This window comes from Aptenodytes forsteri, unplaced genomic scaffold (genome assembly GCF_000699145.1).
Source record: "Aptenodytes forsteri isolate BGI_AS27 unplaced genomic scaffold, ASM69914v1 Scaffold105, whole genome shotgun sequence".
In the NCBI taxonomy this organism is placed as follows: Eukaryota; Metazoa; Chordata; class Aves; order Sphenisciformes; family Spheniscidae; genus Aptenodytes; species Aptenodytes forsteri.
The window spans coordinates 1,919,284-1,943,379 of NW_008796112.1; the positions used below are offsets into that span (position 1 = coordinate 1,919,284).

At 37.5% G+C, this 24,096-nt stretch overlaps 1 protein-coding gene across 4 annotated transcripts in view; it reads right to left on the bottom strand.

Annotated features, from left to right (window-relative positions):
- RAF1 (Raf-1 proto-oncogene, serine/threonine kinase) overlaps positions 1-24,096 on the bottom strand; it is an 81,932-nt gene that overhangs the window by 53,380 nt on the left and 4,456 nt on the right. Inside the window, exon 2 of one of the 4 annotated variants that reach the window (XM_019474090.1) lies at positions 6,114-6,237. The exons of the other annotated variants lie outside the window; for them this stretch is intronic. Coding sequence (XP_019329635.1) covers positions 6,114-6,196 — 83 coding nt within the window. The 5' untranslated portion in view covers positions 6,197-6,237. The remainder of the gene's footprint in view (positions 1-6,113; positions 6,238-24,096) is intronic. 4 annotated transcript variants of the gene reach the window in all.

Here is a 24,096-nt window from a genome sequence, read left to right on the forward strand (position 1 = left end):
ATAACATATAGTCACAACTATGCTTATTCTTAAATACGTATTGGGGATTATAGACAGTTTTGTTCAAAATAATTATTGCATATTTTTATAAGCAAGTTTCCAGAATATTTGAAATATAGGATATCTTATATATATTATTATAAATTTAATAATCTAGGAGAGTTCAGGATATTTCCATTGGAACCAAAGGTCTAACCTCAAATTTTTAGTGCTATCATAGTAAAGCATATCAAAGTAAACAATCTCAGTAATAACTTTATGTATAATTACTACACTTCACCTTTTCAACTTCTACAATTGTGCTTTCCTACCCATCTTCATATAGCTCAGAGAGATGTAGGAAGGCAAGATTTAGCATAGAATTTTGAGATGGGGGATTAAAAAAAACCAAACCACACAACAAAAAAACACAAAAACAAACCAAACACAACCTTAGAACACATAAGGATTAAAAAAAAAATCATTATCTGTCAGTATCAGAGGACAGGATTTACTAAATTTACTAAACTCCCTATTAGTAAATTGACTATAAGAAAGAAAAATCATCTCTTCCAGATGCACCTGGCATTCCACTTTGCTTCCAGCTTTTCTCCAAGGTGGGCCATTACTTTTAAATGCACAAATATGTAACGATGTATGCCAAGCCTTAGTGCAATTATGTTTTCATTTGAACACACCTTAGAGCAGTCTAGAGTATTTAAACATTATCAATGCAAAGCTTTAGCATCATGCACTGCCATAAGTGTAACAATTTGTCCTTGCAATATTCAAAGTGGTGAAATCTGATATTACAATATATCCCAATTCCTCTGGTATCTGGAAGAGAGTAGTGAGTAAACTCTAAGTTAGACATTGAGCTATTGTACACATGTGCTAGCTAGTATTTTATATTTAAAACATGGGATTTAAGAGGCTTCCATTTATCAAAAGGAGTGAGACATGGCAGCTAGTTCATACGTTTGAAAAGACACAATGAAATCTCACATCTAAGTGACCAAAAGATAAAACAGGCCTATTCAAGAAGAATTTCCATTTCTGTAGCAATCCTAGGAAGTCTTTGAGAACGGGTAAGAAATAGGATCTGTTCTCATATTTGACACAATATAGTTCACATAAAATAATAGATCATAGATTTATTTAGTTTAATACAGGCCATGTAATTCACTTGACTATTTAACTTAAACTTGGAAAATCCTAGTTTCTCCTAGGGATAGGAAATAGACTCAAGTGATTAAAAATCTTCTGGTTACTTTTCCCGATAGCTTTTGTTGCTTGTTTTTGTAGGAAGTTAAGAATTCTCTGAGGAAAGCTCCAAGACGTTTGTGTGGTTTTGTGAGCAATGGAAAGAATTTACAACTAAATATGCTACTGCTGCATAGCGATATGGAACAATAAATAATAAAATAGTCAAGAAGTAAGGATTGCTAAGACTCCCTTTCTATAAAATAGCTTTTCCTGGAGGAAAGTGGAACTGCTGTAGAACAGCTTATATAAAACATTTGAGATGATGCTTGCCAAGGAAGCGTACCTTGGAATTTGGCAAAAAGCCAATATGTTCTAATTACCTTTACTTTGCAGTTTGAGTTCTTGGTAAGAAAGTGCTATTTGGCAGTAGCTAGTACTGTAGAATTTGATAATCCTGAGTAAATTCAATTGTTCTGCTGGGCCAGAAACCTAAGCAGTCTTTCAAAGAAAAAAAAAAAAAACAAACCAAAAAAACGGGTAAGAAATAGGATCTGTTCTCATATTTGACACAATATAGTTCACATAAAATAATAGATCATAGATTTATTTAGTTTAATACAGGCCATGTAATTCACTTGACTATTTAACTTAAACTTGGAAAATCCTAGTTTCTCCTAGGGATAGGAAATAGACTCAAGTGATTAAAAATCTTCTGGTTACTTTTCCCGATAGCTTTTGTTGCTTGTTTTTGTAGGAAGTTAAGAATTCTCTGAGGAAAGCTCCAAGACGTTTGTGTGGTTTTGTGAGCAATGGAAAGAATTTACAACTAAATATGCTACTGCTGCATAGCGATATGGAACAATAAATAATAAAATAGTCAAGAAGTAAGGATTGCTAAGACTCCCTTTCTATAAAATAGCTTTTCCTGGAGGAAAGTGGAACTGCTGTAGAACAGCTTATATAAAACATTTGAGATGATGCTTGCCAAGGAAGCGTACCTTGGAATTTGGCAAAAAGCCAATATGTTCTAATTACCTTTACTTTGCAGTTTGAGTTCTTGGTAAGAAAGTGCTATTTGGCAGTAGCTAGTACTGTAGAATTTGATAATCCTGAGTAAATTCAATTGTTCTGCTGGGCCAGAAACCTAAGCAGTCTTTCAAAAAAAAAAAAAACAAACAAACCAAAAAAAATCCATACTGAAAACAATGTTTTATAAAAGAAGACTTGGCAAGGATATAAAATGCTAGGTAGTCAAAGTTCAAAGTTGAGCAGTATTATAAATAATCATTTGTGTAGGTTATTAAAAATAACAATTATTTTCTTATGAAAATAGGTAGTTTTCACATTGAATACTGCATTCCTCATTCAAGGAAAAGAAAGAATAGCAGTTTCAGGAAAACTTTTATCATAGAAGGAGAGAATATAGGATTATTCTTTCACACTAACTTAATGCAGTAAAAAACTTTTAAAGCAATAGGCCATATTAATACTATTCTTACCACAACTATTTACTACAAGGCATAACATCCTTGGTCTTCATTAGCATTTTAGACTAAATGAATGTCGTTATGAATGTCGTTATGAATGTCACTATGTCATACTGAAGCAGCTGTTGATATGCTATACAGTTGCTTTCAGTTACATTAGCATCTATCTTCAAACAGTCTAAACTGCTTTATTTTTAAGCTTAACCTGAACTTGTTATTTTGATTTCTCATTGATATTACAAGAGTAAACAAACAGCAAAAAGGCTACTGTTATCAGGCAGCCTTAATCACTGTCTGCCTTCATACCTTTCTCTTTCCCCACCTTCACTACTGCCATCAGTTCCAAAGTTGTTGCATCACCTGCACTACATTAGATGTATGCCACCCAGTAGGCTTTCTCACTGAGAATTATAAATAGATAAATGCAGTTGGCATTAAGAGGTTGCAGTGGGTTTTTCAATTCATAGAATTAGGCTAAAAAGTTTTACAAGTTATTCTTACTAGAATTAGACACTATCAGACAGATTTAACTGAGTCAGTCTTTATACTTCATTAGAGAAAACTTTTCATTTTTTGGCTTAGTTTCCCAACACAAGCTTTCACTTTCAGCATAAACAGCATGAATACTAACCTGCATAATAATCACAAATGACGTGCTCAAAGCAAGTCACAGGTCTGATAATGCAGACAAGCAGTTAATGATTTTTGTCCAGGGTTAAAGCTTCACACTGCATCAGAGCATTTGGGCTACATTCCTGACTGTCACATGGAGAAAAAGTGTGGATTTTGTTAAGTTCTCTGCACGTCATGTTTCTCCTCTGTAACGAAAAAGTAGGAGCACTGCTATGCTTTAGGGCTTAGGTGCAATTTCACAATACATGTAACACAGTCTAATTACATACCGCTGCCAAAGGGACAGTCCCTTTTTCCCCTTTCAGCCCCAGCTGCACGTTTCTGCCCCTTCTCTCACACTGGATCTAGCGGTCATGACACTGCATGGTGAGTCAGATTTTTATGTTTTCATGACTAATCTCACAGTCCCAGCACTTCTTGATCAATGCGAGGGAAGGAGCAGGAAAGCTCAGCTAGTGGATGAGGTGTGCAGACTGGAATCTCCCCATTTGGCAACAGCCTACAGATCCAATTATTTGGCTTGTGAAACTGCAGCCAGAGTAGAAACTCTGTTATCCCAGAAAGAGTATCTTTTTGCATATGCAAAGTATATCTCAAAGTCTATACCTTCTCACTGACATAAGCCACAATATTATTATATACAATCAGAGCTGAAGTTGCTAAATTAGTTTTTTTGTCTATTGTTCATAAATTCCACGTTATAATTAATTTACTTCTTACACTGTAGGTATTGTCTGGTTTGAGAAAAGACCATGTGACTTCTTCAAAAGGTTATAAAAAAGAACAATAGGAGTAAATAGGAAGGCAAGAAAGTTTGCTGATAAACACAATTTTTTAAGATAGTTGAGACTAAAACATTATACATTGAAAAAGCGCAATATTAGATTCTGAAATAGTAGATTAAATCTTATGCAAGTGAATGCAAAGCAACAGTCTAGGAAAAGACAACCTACATCATATGTAAACAGTAAGGGGTTCTGGTTTAGCTCTTGTCAGCCAGATAGAGATGTGGGATTTACTGTGAATAGCTCCCTAAAAATGCCAGCTCAGTGCTTAGTAATGGTTAAGACGAGAAACAACATTAGGAATTTAGGGTGAGAGCTGAGAACAAAACAGAAGAGAGTACTTACTGCATTGTATAAATCAAGGATGTACCCACATTTTTAATACAGCATGCAGATCTGTTCCTGTGCCAGAATATACGTTTAATAAAATTAAATGAGGAGCAGAAAAGGGCAGCAGGGATTTTTAGAGCTATAAACCAGCTTCTACATGATAAGCAACTAACTAGATTAGGACTCTTCAGCTGGGAAAATAAAAGGATGACAGAGAAAAATAAAGTTATTTTTATAAGACAAGTACCTCTCACATGCCTACATAGTCATCTCATAGGGACTAAAACGATAGATTTGAATAAGAATTAGGCAAACTCAGGGGGTAAGTATTCTGGTGTGTATTTGTAGGCATTTCCTATTCTAGGTTCTCACAGCACTTCATAAACCACAACAAATCCAGTGATAGATGATTAGGAAGAGTGCTGTAAACAAACAAAAAAGTGTTTTTCCCCTATTATGACCTCCCACGTTAGAGCAATCAATGTTAGGTTTTCCTGAATTAGAGGCCGATTTTCTATTTCTGTGCATTTGAGAGTCTTTTATAGTTTTATGCTTTCTGTAAGTTGCCTTTTGGGTTTTGTGTTCACCTTACTATGATTTTAGATTTAAAATACCAGAGCCAAGGGCTTTTAAATTCTCATTTAGAATCAACTTTTGCCGTTTATCCTTCTTAGGTTTGGAGGGAAAGATCCTTTCAGCTCTTTTTTTTTTTATTATTAACATCAGTAGATTATGTTGAGTCTCTAGAATAGCATCTTTAAACCACCTGCAAGCATTTTATCCTTTTAGCTGTTACTTCAAAATGAAAACAGATTGATTTGCCTAAGGGCACATGGGGAATTAATGAGGGAGATTGGGAACAAAATTGAGAGGTAAAGGCTGGCAATATGCTGTTTCAATATCCACCTATACAACTTCCCTCCATAATCCTTACTGTATAACAAAAATAATCTTTACTTCTTGGTAACAGTTACCCTGCAGTTTCACTATACTGCCAAATGCTTACGGCTACGTGAGATATGCTAGAGTTGAACAATACTGAAATATTCTTACACGTCAAGATTTCGGTTTTGTATTATCTCAGTACAGACCACAATTAAAGCAGAATATGTACCCTATGGACAGGGTACAACTGGACAGTTCTAGAACTAATTTACAAAGCAAGTGCCTTCCATTTGTGTAATGGGACTTCTCACAATTTGACTACCACATTTAGAGATTACATCTGTGAACTGAATTACCAGATTTCAACTTACATGCATCTCTGAAATACTAAAATACAGATCTTAATGTTTTACTATATGTAGCAAGTACATGAAGTATGGTAGAATTACACAGCAAATTCCCACCAAAAAGGTGTATATACAGTTGTTTTGAAATTAATTTCTACTTTTACAAAATGCAGCCAATATTACAAAAATATTATCACAGTTTGTCACTTTTAAGTGACAGCATCTCAGTTAAGTCATTTCAAGACATTTTCATCCCTTTCCTATTTCTGATCTATGCTGATCTGATTTTGCTTGATTTCCATCCTGAATGGCTAGTCGATTACTTTCCTCTTAATCCAGTTACTGAAATACCAAATGGGCAGATTTTCTGCCTCCAAAATGTGCCTAAAGTACAGGGTTCTGACTAATACTAGTTTGACGAAGAAGAATAAGTAATCTATCTATTGATATACATTACTTACAGTTTAAATCGTGTGCATCTCCTAATTTGAAAAGGATTCAGGACACAAGATTTAGATCCAGATCTGTTCTCTGAATGATCCATAGTTGTCGGAATCTTGATCTGCTAATCCAGGACTGCCTAGGCTTTTTAGAAAAAATTATGGCTCAGATTTATGGCTCAGATTTAGTGATGCTCTTGTTCCTTCACAAAATCCTCACAAAATTCTGTTTTGCCTTGCTTGACCTTTGTTTAATTAAGTAGGATAAACACACAGTTATTTCTCCAACACCCAGAAACTGGAGGGAAAAAATAGCAATATGACATAAAAATACTTAGAATAGTTTTTACAGTGAAGCAGAAATACCATCCAGTTTAATTTGAAGGGTTAAAAAGCTGTTCTGTATTTACAAAAATTTTGCAAATAACCTGAAAATCTTTGACAGGTGTATCCTAAAGAAACATCTGGGGTATTAACTTCTGGAATAAAGATACAGAGAATATATAAAAAGATGATGGTCTCAGAGTTTTTGTCTATACATAGCACTTTTCTTGGCAACACAAAACAGCATTAAAGTGTGCAGCATGTTTTAAAAAAGCAAGTTTAAAGCACACACAGGATTGTCATCCCAGACTGCTCACAAAAAAAACCCAACAAAAACAACAACAAAAAAGGGGGGGAGGGGAGGGCAGGGAGAAGAAAGAGAACTAACATTTTCCCATGCAGGTATTCTGGAAAGTATAGCAGACTCCACCCAACATAGTAAACAGACAGTTTACAGAAAAGCCAGGCTCAAAAGAGAAGTAAAATGAGGAACTCTGCAGTCAAAAAATACAGAAGCTTACTAACTAAATAAATGTTCAGTGTTAAAATTTATCATCCTGATTCTAGGAACTAAGCGATATGACCGCAGGCTACAAAAATAGCCACAGAAGGAGTCACATGGAGTGATGTAGTGTGAACATGGAATAAATCCTTGCTTTTTTTAAACTGAAAAATTTATATTCGGTGAAACTCTAGGAGAAACACAAACCAACAAAAAGGTTAGCCCTAGTGCACTGAATCAGGTCAAGGGCAGCATTCATCTGTATGCATTTGATGCTTACATCAGTATCCCATGGTAGAAAAATCTTATACTAACCTTGGCATAACAGTGCAAAGAACTGCACGGAAGTAATGGATAAGACCTTCATTTCTGGAAAAGTTACTCTGCATTAAATGCATCATCATGTAGCCACTTAATTTCTTCTGTTCAAGGACAGAAACAGATATGGGAGTGTTAAGCAACCCCATTAGGAGGTTCTGTCCTCATGAAGGAGGTTCATGACTTCTCAGATATGAAGGATTTTTGATCTGTTGCATTTCTACCATATGTTCTTGTAAATAAAGGTACCCAGGAAATCTGAGATGCAGCAGAGGACAGTGGATTGCATTTCAGTTTTGCCAGCCTGCACTCCCACTCCTATAGTAATATGCTCCAGGAAAAGGTTTTCCAGAGTCTGAAGTATTTTGAAGAGATCTTATTAAAAATGTAATCCTAAAACAGTTCTAAGGAAGCCAGAAAGAGAAAATAAAACAACTTTCAAGTTTTCCATTAGAATATATTGGAAAACACACACCACAGTGCTGAGCTGTGAATGGTTAAAGAAAATTAATAGCTGTATGCAGTGTGCTAATACACTAATGCAAGCAAAGAGCGTCATTCCATATGCCCCTGGTGCATGAGATCATTGGACAAGTGGCTGGATATTTCAAACCACATGAGAGGAGCATTGCTCCTTCCAGCATGGAATATGGCCAGAAAAGAAAAAAAAAGTTTTAGAATCTCCTTTAAGAAAAAACAAACCGAAAAAGTGGCCCTGGTATAAACTGCACATGACTTGCCAGGTCTGTCTTTTAGAACTGGTCTTGAATTTAAATTAGCCCATAAATAGATTCTGTGTTACCTTCTCTTTCTACCACATCATAACACCATTGAGGAGTTCAGCAACAGGCTCATTTGGCTTTGGAGCCTGTCATAGCTGCTGGTTGTTGAAGTTACTCTTATTATCCAGCTCCATCAATTCCAGTTTTCTTTTCTTCTAGAGTACTTGAATATTCAAGTGTGATGCTTAATGCCATTTAATTCTCTTCATAGAACTAGGTGTTAGTAAGGAATTAATGCGGTTTTAAGATAAAACGCACAATAAAAACATATACAACAATATTATAGCAAATTTTAGATTATAATGAGCGACAACTACAAAGGCATTGGATTTAAAGCAATGAAGGGCTCAAATTGTGGCTCTACCAGAAACTATTTCATCAAGTCACTTAGGTGAGTAATTGAAATATGCTTAAGCAGATGTTAAATGCTTTACTGGCTCTGAGACTAAGTTAAACACAAGAGAGGTTTTCAAGAACGCCAAAATTACTTTGTTAGTGAAAGTGCATCAGTTGGGAAAAATTGTGAAGTAGCAAGGCAGTAACAGGGAATATCCATTGTTAGCCACACCTGTGTAGCTTCAAAATAATTGAATCAAAACTGTGTGATTACACCAAAAGGAAAAAAAAAATCCTGTTTAAGGATTAGATCTGTCCCTTGGGGAGGGTTCTTTGTTTCTACTCCCTCAGCTATCCCCAAAAGATAAGGGGATAGCATATGTCTCAGTTATCACCACCATTCTCAAGTTTACTTGACCTTGAATTCAAGAGCTCTTTCACACCCCTACATTTCACTCTTCTCTCTAACAGGCGGGTCAGTTCTGCTTCCTGTTCTAGCCTTACTGTTGCCGCTGCTTCTAGCAGTACAGAAAGAAGGAAAGCAGCTTTTCAGAAGAGTTCTGTCCTGCGGAGGGCTGAAATCCACAGTGGGGCTGGAACTTCTCATATCCTCACAAGACTGATACCAGTCCTCACCGCACTTGCATGATTCAAGGAAGTCATAGGACTTGGTGACACTGAACTAGAAAGACTAAGGTGAAATCATCAGCTCTGCTGTGAGTTTTGCACATGTCCATGTACTTGGGCTATGTCTAAAGGGCTCTGAAAGAGCCATCTCCAGAGCAGCTGTAAGCACAACCCACCTGAGCACCCATACCTACTGCCCTTCTGCAGGCTGCTAACCCACTGCATGTTTACCAGAATATGCTCCAGCTATGCCCAAAGCAGTACCAAGAGGTTCGAAGCCTCTGGAAGGTAGGTCATGCTGCAAAGGCAATCTCAGAGGTTGTCTCTGTGCGACATTAGAGATGGTTTTAGTCTCCAGTTTTCAGTCTTGCTCTTTGTTCTTACTTTACACTTCCATACCTCAGTGAGGAAGGATGAAGCAAAGATAACCTAAACATCACAAGACTCCTGGGTATTACTGTAATCAGGACTCCGTTCTAATATTTTGGAACATATTTGGAAAATGTTTTGTTCAGTAAGGGTCCATAGCCTCCTGATGCCTCAATTTTCTATCCTTGAAATGGAAACAGGCATGCTTCCCTTGTTCTTTCAACACTTTCAACTGTTTATGAGGCATCAACGTTGGTTATATGAGGAACATATTCATAAGCCAGAATTCCTGCTAGCATTGGACATAACTGGAATATCGACAAGAAAAATATCTCTAATGCCTACTAACACTGGAAAGCTACAAAGAAAACCCCAAACCAAGAAACTGTATTAATGAAGAGTGAGGCATTGGAAAACAACAAAAAAACCCTTTAACACTTCGAACAGGAAGAAGGATTAAACAGCGTACTACAATAGGAAACAGAACTATTTACTACATAAAGTTCCCACTTCAGCCATGAATCAGCTACATAAGTGTTATTCCACTTCTGCTGGATGAGAGGCAAAGTGTAGCATGGAAGTCAGGCAGGAGTAAACCTCACTGACATTCCGGGGCCAAGCAGATGTAGGTGTCCGTGCACAGTAAACTTCACACCTGTAAGAGAGAGTCCCACCTGCAAATAACATGCTCCTTCATCTGAGGTATCTGCCTCCATTCTTTGCTATGGGGCATGGGGAACAGAGAGGGCAAATGACTCTCAGTAAGCAGTAGAGAAACTCATCATAGAAGGGCATGCTCTCCAAAAGCATATACATGCATATCCTTTTCCACTAGGAAAAACTGGTTCTGATTTAAGTTTAGGTTTTTTTTTTGCATTCTTACCACTCATAGCATTTGTACATTTGTTCCAGACATCTGTAAAATCTCGTATGTCTACCTAAGAAGAGTTTCACTAGCATGCTTCCAGCATAAACAGTTTGCTTTTGTTGTCCAAAACATAAACAGACTCAAAATTAAGAGTTATTCACTTCTCAGCATACTGAGATGACATTATAATACTATGAACATTGCACTTTTCTGGCTAGCAGCCCTATTTTCCCCATGGCCTGTAGAAAAAGGAAGAAAATTAACACTCAGCTCATGTTGCAGTAGTTACAGAGATCCTCGATTGCCCCTCTGACATTATTTTATAGAGGCTATTTGGTCCAAAATTGTAAGTGTCTGAGAAGTATCAAATGCAAATACCATCACAAATCAGCAAGTTCCCTAAAGAATAAAGGTGATGACCACTTTGTTTCCAACTGTCCTATGACATACAGTTTTCTCTTACTTTGACTCATCTTTAATGGGGAGGACAATTAAACACTGTTGAGGTATAACATTCCAGGAGTACTGGAGAATAGCAAGTAGTATTGCTTACAAATCTGTTTTGAAAGTGTATGAAGACTTCCAGTGGGAAGTTTAAAATAAAAAGTTACGTGGCAACAACTTATCTTGAATTCTCTGGCCACATACAAGCTTTTGTTTGCATTAAGCTCTGATCTCCTGAAGCCAGTTGTATAACAACTCAGTGTTTAATCCTGCAAAGGGAAATTGTTCCACATATAGTTAGTGGTATGGCTCATCCCTGATATAATCTTGGTGTGGCTTGAGGAACAGACTATAGTCCCTGACCAATTCCTTTGAACTTTGACAGTACAGAGTTGTTAATTCTCATTATTCTACCAAGAGTAGAATGATTCTGTCCTGTGATCCAGCCAGCCTTTTGGAAATCCAGCAGCTCCAGTTCTCACATAATTTTCAGCCCTGTCTGTGGGAATCTCCTTTGACTATCTGCTATTCCCATCTCCTGGGGCAGAGCATCTAGATCATTACTTCGCAAGGCAGATGGCCCTTTCTTTCTCTCCTTCAGTACCCAATATGATTTTTTTCAGCTGAGGTTAAATGGGAAGCAGAATCATTAATGCAGCCCTCATAGGATGAAAAGAAGCAGAAAGCGTCCAGAAGTCCAGGCCAGCCCTCGTCCCTTCTCCCTACCGTTCCGGCAAACAATGGGTCAGTTGGGCTTTGCTCTCCCTCTCAGGGTGGACTGAAGAATACTTTGGGTTTCCTCTATTTGACTGGAGGACTCCATCCAGTCTAGAAGCCATCTCAAGCCTGTGGTAAAAGCAGGTGCACACTGCAACCCACAAGGAACAGAAATGTAAATAAGGGCAACATGTAAATAAGGGCATCAAAACCATGATTAAATGAAAGCTGGCTACCATGAGTATTGATGAGGGATGTTGTCATCAGGTGGATCACTAACTGATGTAAGCAGATAGGATGGTGGAACAGAATGTGAGGCGTTACTGGAAGCCTTTATTATCAGGCAGTTTCAAAAGTTCCTGTACCCCAAAGGCAAATTGCATTCTATACATTTAGGAGAACTGGCAATGTTACAGACTCAAGTTCAGAGTGCTTGGGATAATCAAATAAATAGATAAACACACACACACTCCATAGGCTTTTCTTGTTTTTGTTGTTGCTGTTGTGGAAGTTTTCTTCCTCGGGATATTTTGGGATCCAGCCTGTGCCTTTTGAGGTTAGTTCTGCAATACCAGCACCGAACTTATAGTTGAAGATATTCTCCAGCTATTCAACACTGAGAGCCTATGCATAGCTAGTATAAAGAGTGCTAGCTGAAGATTAAGTAATCGAAGTACAGAAAGTGGCATGAAGAAGACATAGAACTCAGTCATTAAGATATAGGAAAAGAATTCAGGAAACAATATATATGTTGGGTTTGGTTTTTCTTCATTCCTTCCGCTTCTCCCCCCCCCACAAAAAAAAAAAAAAAAAGGTTTAATCTCTCCTTTTTAGTGATGTCTCCAAGACTAGACTATGAGGGGAAAAGAGAAAATGAATTATGATCCATTTGTTTTCCCATCACAAAGCATGCTAGAGAGGAAGGAATCTGGTCTTTTAGATTCTATTTAGTATGAAAGGGGATGGTGCTAGGGGAGAAAGAGCTAGTTGAAAACCCTTGAAAAATGGGGATTGCTGTGGTGCTGTATACAAAAGGCTCAAGTAGGATGCTTCTGCTTTAAAGAAAGTTAGTTTTACTTCTTTTCCTACTTTTATCTGAAGGGAGGAATCCAGGCTTATTTAAGCTGTAATGATTGCACATCTCCTATTTCCTAGCTTGAGTCCCCTAACAGTGCAACTGTATTTGGAATCTGCAAAACAGTTCTTTCTGGATTAGAAGTTACTTAATCACAGGGTGGAATTGTTTTGGGAAGAGCCCCCTAGGAAGTTTTAGAGGATAAAGCCAAGACCATTTTTGAAGCTTGTCAATAAAACAAAACAAACATTAGGGGTACATGCTAGGTAGCTTATCTACATGCTAGGTCCTCAGGTTCTGCCATAACCAAGTTGGATACCCAAACCCAGCTCTGGTGCCTGGTTTTCAGTAGGTCTTTCAGTCTCTCCTGATGGAACTGGTTTACTTTGTATAAATACACATGAATAGGAGTAAAATCCTGGAACTGACTTTGTCCCAAGCAATTGGCCTACATTATTTGATAATTTGGAATGAAGGGATGTCTCATGTAAACCAGAAACTTTGTCTTGGAACACTGAAACCTTTCCTGACAAAAGCTTCACTAAAATAAATTAATTTCCATGCAAAACTTTTGGCTTTGAATCTCATTTTCCAATGAAAAAGCATTTTGTTGAAAGATTCTTGATGAGTTCTCTTTCTGAACAGATACATTTTGAGTAATCACTGTGTAGGACAAGGAAATATTTGAAAAATCATGAGCTTCATCAGTGTCATCCAACAGATGCATTTTTGCATAAGTAATTAACTTGAAAGACATATACATAAGCATTCTGTACTGGTTTGCAGTTATTTTCAGGGTATAGTGAGTAATCTAACACTGCATCTGAAAGCAGCTGCAATTTATAGATGAGTAATTTTTGCATATGAATAGATTTTGATCTGTGAACGACTAATTTCTACTTCTTCTGAAAGAGATTAAACATCTTTTGCTTCCTGGTAGAAAGCAATTACAATTTATGTGGACAATTCAGTATTGAATGCTACAGTTAGATTGGAAGCTGTATTTAATTCTTAACTTGTTCAGTTGCTTTTGATATTACCCAACAAATTCCACTGAAGCAGAATCCTAAGGCCCATGAAGTGATGATTTATGGGACTCTAAGCAGTTAAATTATATGAACACAAGAGAATGTGAATGTTTTGAATTATCTTTGTGCTTACTTCAAACCAGATACATAATAAGTCTTTTTTCATTTGAGTACTTACAATATATGCTACATTGCAAGAGAAGATGTGATTGCAATATATCCATGCCAGTTTTAGTATAGGTAGAACTATACTTCTATAGAAGTAAAAGTAACAGTTAAGATAAGTTATTATGGATGTCAACCTAGAAAGCAACTTTTATATATACATATTCCCTGGGGGCTACTGTAAGTATTTATGCTTAAGATGACTCCAGTCAGTTTTATTGACCTTTAGACATGTAACAATATTAAAGAAAGATATGCGTACCAATCCTCTAACACAACCTTCACTGGGGGTGATGATACACCCTTTGCAGGTAACTCGAGTGCAACATTTGAAGAGGTTTGATGTTTACGATATAGGGACTGTTCAAGAAGTTCCTGCTAACAGAATTTATTGGATATTTCAATCTCTGGGCATCGTTACTGGCACTAAGATTTCCAAAATACATTTTTCTTGGCTATTCTTTGGTCACCATTTGCACACAAGTTACTGTAAACAAGACAGGCACCACTGTAAATACCCAGTTTCTCAATTTTTCCCTCCCCTGGTGGAAGGCTGACTTGAATATCCTATGTCTTATTACTACAGTATAGAAGAGGGACCACCAAAGCTCTGTTAACATGGCCAGTATGTTTTTGTTTCCCATCTGGCCTTTTTAAAAAGCAGCACAACGTGGATGTAAAAGCTACCAATATTGCATTAAGATTTCTGCAATTGTGTTGAAAAGAGCTGTGAAATACTGCATTTTGCCTGTTGAATAAGATAATTTTAATCCACTGGTAGTTGGAGACACTTAAGCAATGAGATCATATCTTTTTATAATCTCAGAATTTAGTGTGTAATTGAAACCAGGAGAATAAAAAACTGTTTTTTGAAGACAAAATATCTCTGTTGAGTATGCATCGACTCACATTTGGAGATAACAGGACACAGAAGAGTGGGACTTGGTGCAGTTTGTCATAATCAAAGGGGCAGGGTGCAACAGCATCAATGACATTTTTCATACAAATTGATAGTTAATAATATAAAGGCATGGTGGGTGTGGAAAATAGGAAGAGAGGCAAACTCTGGATAAGAAGTATTAGTGTGAAGGCTACACTGGTACTTCAAGCACCAAGCATTCATTTCACTAAACTCTGTATCAAAGAATGATGGTCCTACTGACTCCATGGTCCGCCTCTAGTATCTTTGTCCATAAATAAATACTTTAGTCAGTAATCTCTTTCATTGACAATGATCCTCATCAGAATATGAGTGCTTATTATGTAACATGGCATCTATTTAGACTTAAGAAAAGTGGTATAACCACCAAATTTGAATCTGGACAATTATGTAAACAATATTGCACAAGTTTCTGATTAAGACCTAAATGCGTAAAACTTGGCTCTGGTTTATGTAACAGTTCTTCTTCATTAGCCTGCACTCAAGAATTTGAGTAATTCTTCGGTGAAATAATACATTTTCCACAAGCCCTTGTTAGCAAATAAACTTTGAATAGAAATAGCATATGCTCATGTGAGTTAGAAATTCACAGATTCATCAGCTCTTTAAACAATATTAATTGCTTGCATACTCCTGAAGGAAATTAGGCTGTCATGGCATTCTTTCAGCTTTGTGTCTGTAAGGAGAATTGGGTCAAAGAAAGAACCAGAAAAAGGTAGGCAAAGCATTTTTGGGGGGTTTTGAGGCTTTGAGGAAAGGACTGTGAGCTTTTGGCAATATGTGAAGGAATCCAAATGCAAAGCCTGTGAAAGAAACCAGATTCAGAAAGGTGCTGGAAAACACTTTGTGGGAGGCACTCACTCGCAAGATCGGAGAGAGCAATTAAAGCCAGGAAGCTGGCAAGGAGACTGAGGTGGGTGGGTTAGGTGGAATTGAATCAGGTTTTGGTTTGTTTTTCACAGCACTACACTAAGCTAGTTCTTACAGCTTCGTTCTGGTGAACGGATATGTCATTAATCAGCCAGACAGGATACTATAAACTTGATTTTGAAATTGAGGGCTGCCTATCTGCAAAAAGGTAGCTATTATCATGCCTCACTTTTGTAGCCAGAGGGAACGGTTCCTTTACATTGCAGCCACTTTCTACAACAGATGCTCAAGTTGCATCTGGTTCAGTTGCTCTCTTACATCTTGTGGCTACTATTTCCTTCTGTACAGTAGAAAGTAGCAGCAATGTGAAAAACAACATAGAAGCAGGATACTTTCAGCTATCCTAATGTGATCTCGGAGATCTGTGTATTAGAATGTGCTCAGAGAAAGATTTTTATTGATAGAATAGAGAAGTGGTAAGGAAGTGATTTCCCTTGCATTCACTCGCATACTCAAAACTACACTAATCTGGGTTCTAGACAGATTTGAACTCCTCTTGAAGAACTGAATCTTGTGTAAATCTAAAAATAATAATTTAATAATAATAAAGTACCGTATCATTAATTTGAGCATTCTTCTAGTCTTTCAGATACAGATCCCTTCAATTACATTAGGAGAAAGGAATGATTATCAAATCTGTTTTGTTTTTTTTTTTTAATCTTAGTACATAGGATCATTGACTTCTGTAATGAAATCTAGTAGTAGCAATTTTATTCCTGAGAAAATACAAGAATCCCCTCTTCTACGTGCCCATACAATCCCAAAGCATCACCTACCATTCACAGTATAGGGGTGAAAACGTTGATGGGAAAGAGTTAATCTGAGCAGAGGAAGGTAAAATAGCCAGTTAGGCTGCACATCCACTAGTTTTCAAACTAACTGCAGGGATTGTGTAAATTCCCAAGTTCTGGTTGCTCAAGTCAGTGTTGCCGCATAGACTTCAAGATCTGCATACTTACAAAGTATTTCTAAACAGTATTTATTTAATGTATGAGCTGAATACATTCAAACGGGACACAAAACTGTCACAAGGGTCTCTTACGTACCTTGGGGAAACAAAGAATTAGAGCTGTCTACAGCCCATGTGTAAAATTAGTTATGGTATTTAAATGCTTTTCACGACTAACGTAGTACCAATTTATCATACATTAAATGCTTAGCTCTCTCAGGATAGTAACCATATATTTTTGTACTTAGTGAGCAATATATGAAATACTGTTCAAAGTAAAACCATATCCACAATTTGAAACCCTTGCTCATGACAAAACAAGATTTATAAACGTATAGCCAACTTTAATATATAATCTGAAGACCAGAGCTGCCTCTGCACCTTGAAAACATTGTCTTTGATTAAATAGTGATTACAATCTTCCCTCAGATAAATATATATGTGTGTGTGTATTTATGCATATAATTTCAAAATCAAAGCCTTGCACTTACTGCATCTTCTTCTGCATGTCATCTGATGGTATTGGGAACAGATCCCAACATCCCAGAATGCAGCTTGGCAGGTATTAGTCTCCTGCTTATAATGGGCTCTCTAATTGCGATGCATTTTTTTCCCTTTTGAACTAGCTAACTAACCTGTAATTTTTCTTGGTATCTGCCCAAAGGTAAATGAAGTATCTGATACACCCAAGGAATTCCTCATCTGCTACAGGTGACTTCAGATTGGGAGTTGCCATCACCAAATAAGAATGAATCTACATGTAACCAGGTTTCAATAATATCCCCAGGCAAGACAGATCGCTCATGCTTCCATTTTTATACTGTTTATTAGTTCTTATAAGAAGAACAGTGAAGCCTGCATGCAAGTCTCCTCCCCTGAGCTCCAACACAAGATTGAAGCTGAGAGAGATTCTGATCATTGAGCAAGTATTGACTTGATTTAATAAGGCAAGAAGAACCTCAACGAGCAATTGCAATTGCTGCTGCTACCCACTAGCTTCAGGTGCTTAGCAATTCAGCAGATCAGCAATGAGTACACTTAAGCTTGACCCACTTTTTCTTCCCCATTTTGCAAAATCAGGGTTATTCTTGTTACTTTGCATTTAGGACTTTGCACTTAGGCAAATGCATTACAATAAAGTATCTTCCACTGTCACAATTTGAAATTATTCTGCTATTAATATGTCTAGCTGTTAAAAGTCAATGCATATGTAAAAGTGGGGAGGAGGCTGCAGTATTAAATGCAAATTAGCATGCAGTGATAATGGGTCTATGGCAGCAAAAAAAAAAAGGCGGGGGGGCTTGAACTAAAATACTAACCCTTCCCATTTCTTCATTTTGAGAAACACTGAATTTGTCCTGCCTTCTGTTCTGTCAGCTGTTCCTGTAGCCTCTTCTTCCTGCTGGCATCCTGAGTGGCAGATAAAAGACTTACTGTCCTTACCAGCTGTCTCTTTTCTCCAGATTAAGATAGTGGTTGCTGGGTGGCCTGCTTGTCTGTCAGTGGACAAAAGTTTGCCCTCTCACTTAAAGGGTAAACACGCAGCTTCTCAAAGAATGGAACCACTGTGACCAGTATAGTACTTTTTCTTCAGCTGTTTCCTCTGTTGAAGATCTGTGTTCTGCAGTGCAGCAACTTCATGGACTTCTCCTTTCTGCAAGAGCATAGAGGGGAGGCAAAGAGGTTGCCGTCTTTCTTTCTTTTTTTTATTATCATGCCCATTCTTTCATTGTGGCCTCTGCCTTGTTCCACATGTGGGAAAGTAGACAAGAATCCCAAGAATAGTATAGGACAAAGACAAACTAGGCTTTTCACTCAATATACGTGAGCTTTGGGTAGAAAGAAAGTCAATTCTCTTGTGGGGAGATGAAATGTTTCCCTAAAATGTTACCCATCTGGTCTACTGGGCAAGATAATATTGCACTAGAGATACACAGCCTTCCCCCAGTAAACCATTTACTTTTATTTGTAGTCAGTCATTAGATAGGCCCTGTGTATGCCATGGTATAGCACTGTTCTGCTTCTGGACAATCCTTTTTTTGTACTACTAGTAAGTCTCCACTTACCACTGCAGGTGTATCCATACAGATTCAAATTAAAAATAACACACTGCAACATGTAAGCCAAATGCAAAATCCTGCAGTGAAGAAACTAGATTCAGCAATCACGCGCACAATCTAGACAGTGCAGAATGAATGTTGCAAAACATGCTAAGACAATGTCTGCCAATATCGTTGCCTTTCTCTGAAGCACAAAGCCATCTCCGCACACAGGTAAACTTAATGAAATTTTTCTTTTATATTTCTGGTAAAACATTCACCTTCCTAACTATGATTCTCATCAAGACATCAATGACTTTTACTTTTATCTTGAAGTACTTTTTTTTTTTTTCCCAAAAAAAGTCTGAGCTAGACACTTATCAGAAAAATAATCAATCCCAAGTACTTGAAGTCTGGCTTTTGGAAGGCACAGAAAGTACAGGATTTATAGTAGAAAGTCTGGGATAGCCTTTACTCTAGATAGCAACACTGCTTTCTCTGCCTGAAGTTTCAAGCTTCTGTATCCGAAATGGTTTCATGTCATTTAGTTCTCCTAACTACAAGGTTCGTTTCAAATCTGCTACAGATTTCCTAACAAAAAAGGTTGAATAATTTTGCATATGAAAGTTGGGGAAGATACTTGGTTTTAGCCAGCTTTTTTAGGTACCAGTGAATTGGTAGACAAACAGATTAAATTCTAGTTTCCTAGTAAAAATAGTAAAATTATTCCCATGTATGTGATGAGAAGTAAAGTAACTCAAGTAAAAGTGAGAAAAAATAAGCTGGTGGTTGGGAAGACTTAATTTCAGTTCAGCTTAAGAAAATATTGTCCTGGTATCCATGAATTCATGTTTTTAGTTCAAGCAATTTTTCTCCATTTCAGTTCTCACTTGGATTATAAATGATAACACCACGTGTGAACAATGGGAAGCAGGCTGTGGTTCAGCAACAGTCCCTGACATAACATGCCAGGCTTGGAAGAGCTTTCCACGCTAGTTGTTCCTCTGCTTAGGAACAGCTTACGTCCTGCATTGTCCACCTGCAGGTTCCCCATTTTTAGAAAGAGAAAAGGACATTGTAAATCTTGTGGATATTATAAAGCAGAATCCTCTGTTTCAGATAGCTCGTTGGCAAGGATCTCTGAGATGATTCTTTATGCGTATGGTGCTGCTTTGATCGGCATGTGGATACAGTGGGAAAGTTTAGAAGATTGTAGGTATGTGTGTAGACATTTTACAAAAGCAAAAACAACCTACAGGTGCAGCTAAAAATACCTCTGCATCAAATTCAGTCAACTAGTTAAAAATGCTAGTAAAGTCCCAGTGTCAGAGGGTGTGAATCTGTCATCATTTAGCAAAAATATTTATTCTGTTTTTTCCTTTAATACAATTACTTTAAACTAATCACTGTTCCAAGATGGAGATTTGGGGCTTGGCTTCTATAGTGTGGTTCAGCTTTTAGATTTTTTTCTCCAGACTTCTGTGTACACAGTTTTATTTGTATGCAAACAATATTTGTGCAGGTGTCTACCTGGTGTTTGGGGCATGCAAAACCAGGGCTTGCCAAAACTTTGGGGTTTTTTTCCTTTTCCTAACCAAACAATCATTTCACATACCAGAGTGTTTGGGCACCAGAGGGATGTGTTCTTCCATTTCAATGAAAGTCCACATTCTTTATGGAACTACTTATGCTTTCTTCTTGTACTGCAAATGAATAAGGGTGCAAGATAGAGTAGAATAAAACCTTGTGACAGAATTCTGGAATCTTTCTCTGCTGCCTCCAAAGTAAGAAGGTTTCTTTCTTAACCTCCCATCACTTTCTGCTACCAGATACATTCCAGGGTAACAAAAGCTGATTCTCACCAAATTTGAGGCAGGGGAAAAGAGTGATCCCTGGTTGGAAATATTCAAAGGAGGGAACAAGCTAAGGATCCTCAGACATGAGGTTCTTTAAGCAGGGACTTCTGTACACCTTCTGGAATCAAAACGAGCAAGTATTAAATTTGAGTATCAAACTGAATCTCCTTGTATTCAATTGATTGTAAAAGTCAATATAATTCTGAGTATCAAAATGAACAGGTATTCAATTAAACTTCCAGTGCAGTATGATTAAAAATGAAATGAAACCAAACACATCTTTTGTGGGAGAACTGTGTAAATATAATAGGGTTTTGTGCAAGGATCAGTTCAGTGGCAAAGGGAACACAGTTCATTTTCTTGCAAAGGCTGGTCCATCCTTTGGCTTTGCATGCAGCTGCTGCTCTTGTGTATAGGTATGGCACCACTACCCTCATTTGGCTTTCCCAGTAGGAGTGATATAGCATCTTTGAGGATGAGGAAGAGTACAGTCAATATTCTCATGTTCTTCCACCTAGAGATAGGTCCTGGAAGGAGCACAGAGCACCCCAGCACACAGCACAATCCATACTATAGGAACATGCAAAGACCAGAAAAAAGATAGCATTCGGGCTTCAAAAATGAAGTAGGTAGCAACCACATCAGCTACAACAACAGAATCCAGCTAGCAGATGAGGGAGTGCTGACTTAATCGTGGTATGCAGAGTAGATAGCCAACAATATTAATCTAACATACTATGAATGCCCAGAATACTCATCCCAATCTTTTTGCTTCAGATTCTGAAGCAGTATGGGATATCTGCCAATGAAATGAAATACAGTATATCTTAGGAGCTTAGAGGGAAAAAGTACTGTAACCTAACATTCTGGAAAAAAAATCTTACTACATTTCCATTTTGTTATTCTTTCTCCTACAGCCTGATTAATGGTAATCTATTAATGATTTGGATTCAACTGAATTGAAGTTGGGAATATAACTTGTCATTACTATTAACTCGTAAACTCCTCCTTCGAAGCAGATGACAAACAATATGTGCTTCATTGTCAAACACAAGCATGTGTCACTGACAAGAAAGAGGACACTGGGCAAAGTGGTTCTGATGGCTACTGTTTGGCATAGGTCTACGTTTGTAAAAAAAATGCACTTCCAGTCATTTGGGTGTGGGGCTTTTTATGGAACAATCTTGATTAGCTTGCTTTCCTAAGGAGAGGAAGCTTATGTAATGGTTCAGTCTATCTCTTGCTCCAAATTTCAAACATATTTGACACATGAGCCAAGGTCTCAAAACTAATTAGATTTCTAAAGTTTCTTGGAGGTCAGCAACTGAAGACAGAAAAAGGAATCAAATTCATTCCCCAGCTGAAGGAGAGAAAGAACTCAGAAACCAACCATTGTACATTGTACTGTTTACTATAGCAGGCTGGCCAGTCACCATTTACCTAAAGCTGAATTAGCCACAATATGTGAGGTTTTTGCCCTATGGGGGTGACACTGAAATGAGAAACGCAGTTAAGATATCCTTACTTATTATAGTGGGGCGCAAAGGTCCTTTATGGATGAGACCATATAAATCTGTAGTGAAGCTGCTTTAGTTTTGCTGCTCATAGAGCAATGTTTCATTTTTTTCTTGAAATGTACTCTAACATTCAAAACACAATAAGCATAGTCTTGTTCTTAAAGAAGCATGGAACAATACTCAACAAATTGTACCATAGCTGAGGCACCAAATAATTAAAATACTGAGTGGAAGTATACACAACATTTTGGTCCTTGGCTAGAGGACCATAGTTTATTTCACGTATGAATGGGCAAGGGTGAGTAATAACTTTTAATCTGTCTCTCTCAGATCATTTTGATTTACCCAGGTTGCCAGAGAATGAGAATCTGAACGTAGCTGTTGAAGTGGCAGTATGTTGACTCAGATTTTTCTGAGGAATCAAAGCAATGCAGTGATATAACTGTGCAGGAAACTTCGTCCAAAATCATAAAATGCTTAACTTTTTGTCCTTATAGCATGGCCCTATCTGTGTCATTCCTTTTTCATTTGTTGTTCTCAGCCTGGATTCCTTAGATAACTTTGCTAGAGACTTGAGTTTTATTGTAGATATGGAAAACTGCCTAGAAGATTTGCTCCTTGGTTGTTCTGGCTGCTTTCCAGCCTCAGTAATACTCAAGATGCAACACATTCAACTTGCTCCAGCAATCATTCTTTAAAATAAGGCAAAAAATAAAGGACACCATACAAAATTAACTCTGCTGCTACCTTAGTTAATGACTTCAGAAACCAGTAAAAATGAGTTGTGACCCAGATCTTCAGAGGTCTAGTTCTAACTCCGCTATGCTGGTTATGTAAGCCTAAAATAAAGCAACAGGTAAAGGTGGCAGGGTTAGTATAGAGGTCAGTGAACACGGCTCAACACTGCAGATCTTGAATTACTAATGTTTCTATGACCATCCAATAACCAAAGAATTTTGGTAAGACGCTGCAGTCTGTGAACACATGTAAATTGTTCTCAGTGCCAGTCTGGCTAGCGCCTGCTGCTGACAATAGTGAAAATGCATGCAGAGACACGTGGGTTATATTAGACAACTCTGTTAACAAAAACTTAGCTGACTTCTGTGAAACATTTATGGCTACATACAACCAAAAGAAAAAGTACAGAATAATAGATGGAGCTACATGAAGCATATAAGGATAGTAAGCTAGATTTTAAAGCTCTCTGAGAACATGACACACAATATACACTATACCAAGTGGTATAGATAACCATGCCCACTTGACATTCCCAAACATAAAATCCTGATTTCTGTTGCTTAGTAGTTTGCAAACAGATTATTTGGACTGTAAATTTTCATACTGGGTCTCTGCCCAAAGGTGATATTGTGTGTGTGTGTGTGTCCATATGGATAAACAGCAACAATCAATTGCTCAAGAAGGAAAAATAGTAAACTTTACTCTTAAACACTTTCTGACTCTTTCTTTGAAGCTGTACTGTGCCCAGCCTTTGAAGCAAGTGCTTCAAATTTGGTTAGTTGCTTTGGTTAAGGGATGTGTCTATTGATATCTTGTAGACTGATGAAGTTCCCCTTGCTGGACATCCACCAGTTTTATTTACAAGGCTGAATCACTTGTTCATTTACAGTCCCTAGCAAACGGAAATAATTAACAGCATGGGCTTCTACGTGAGCTGTTTAGGGGCCAAGACTGCGCCCATTGTCCTTTCTCACGGTGGAGAGAGTTTAAATGTTGAAGCCCTGAAACTTAAAACATCTGCATCAAACCTCTCAAGAAACTTTTGCATGTTCGCCAGAGCATACCCCATGATCACTGTTTGTGCTTTCAGGGACATGCGATAAAGGCAGAACACAATGCCCAGACTTTGCATGAGACTTTTAACACATTTACTCTTTACTTAGAAGGTACATCAGAAAGAAGATAAGATGAAGAACGAAGATAAATGGTATTCCTACCACTTGGTTTCCTCACTACATTGAAACAGATCTGGGACTGTGCTAAGCGTCTTTCAGGTTTCTACAATTCTTTTTTGCTGATCTTGACCCTCCTTCAGAACTTTATCTTTCTGCCACTCCTAAACATCAGTTTAGAATCATAGAATCATAGAATCATAGAATAGTTTGGGTTGGAAGGGACCTCTAAAGGTCATCTAGTCCAACCCCCCTGCCGTGGGCAGGGACATCTTCCACTAGATCAGGTCGCTCAGAGCCCTGTCCAA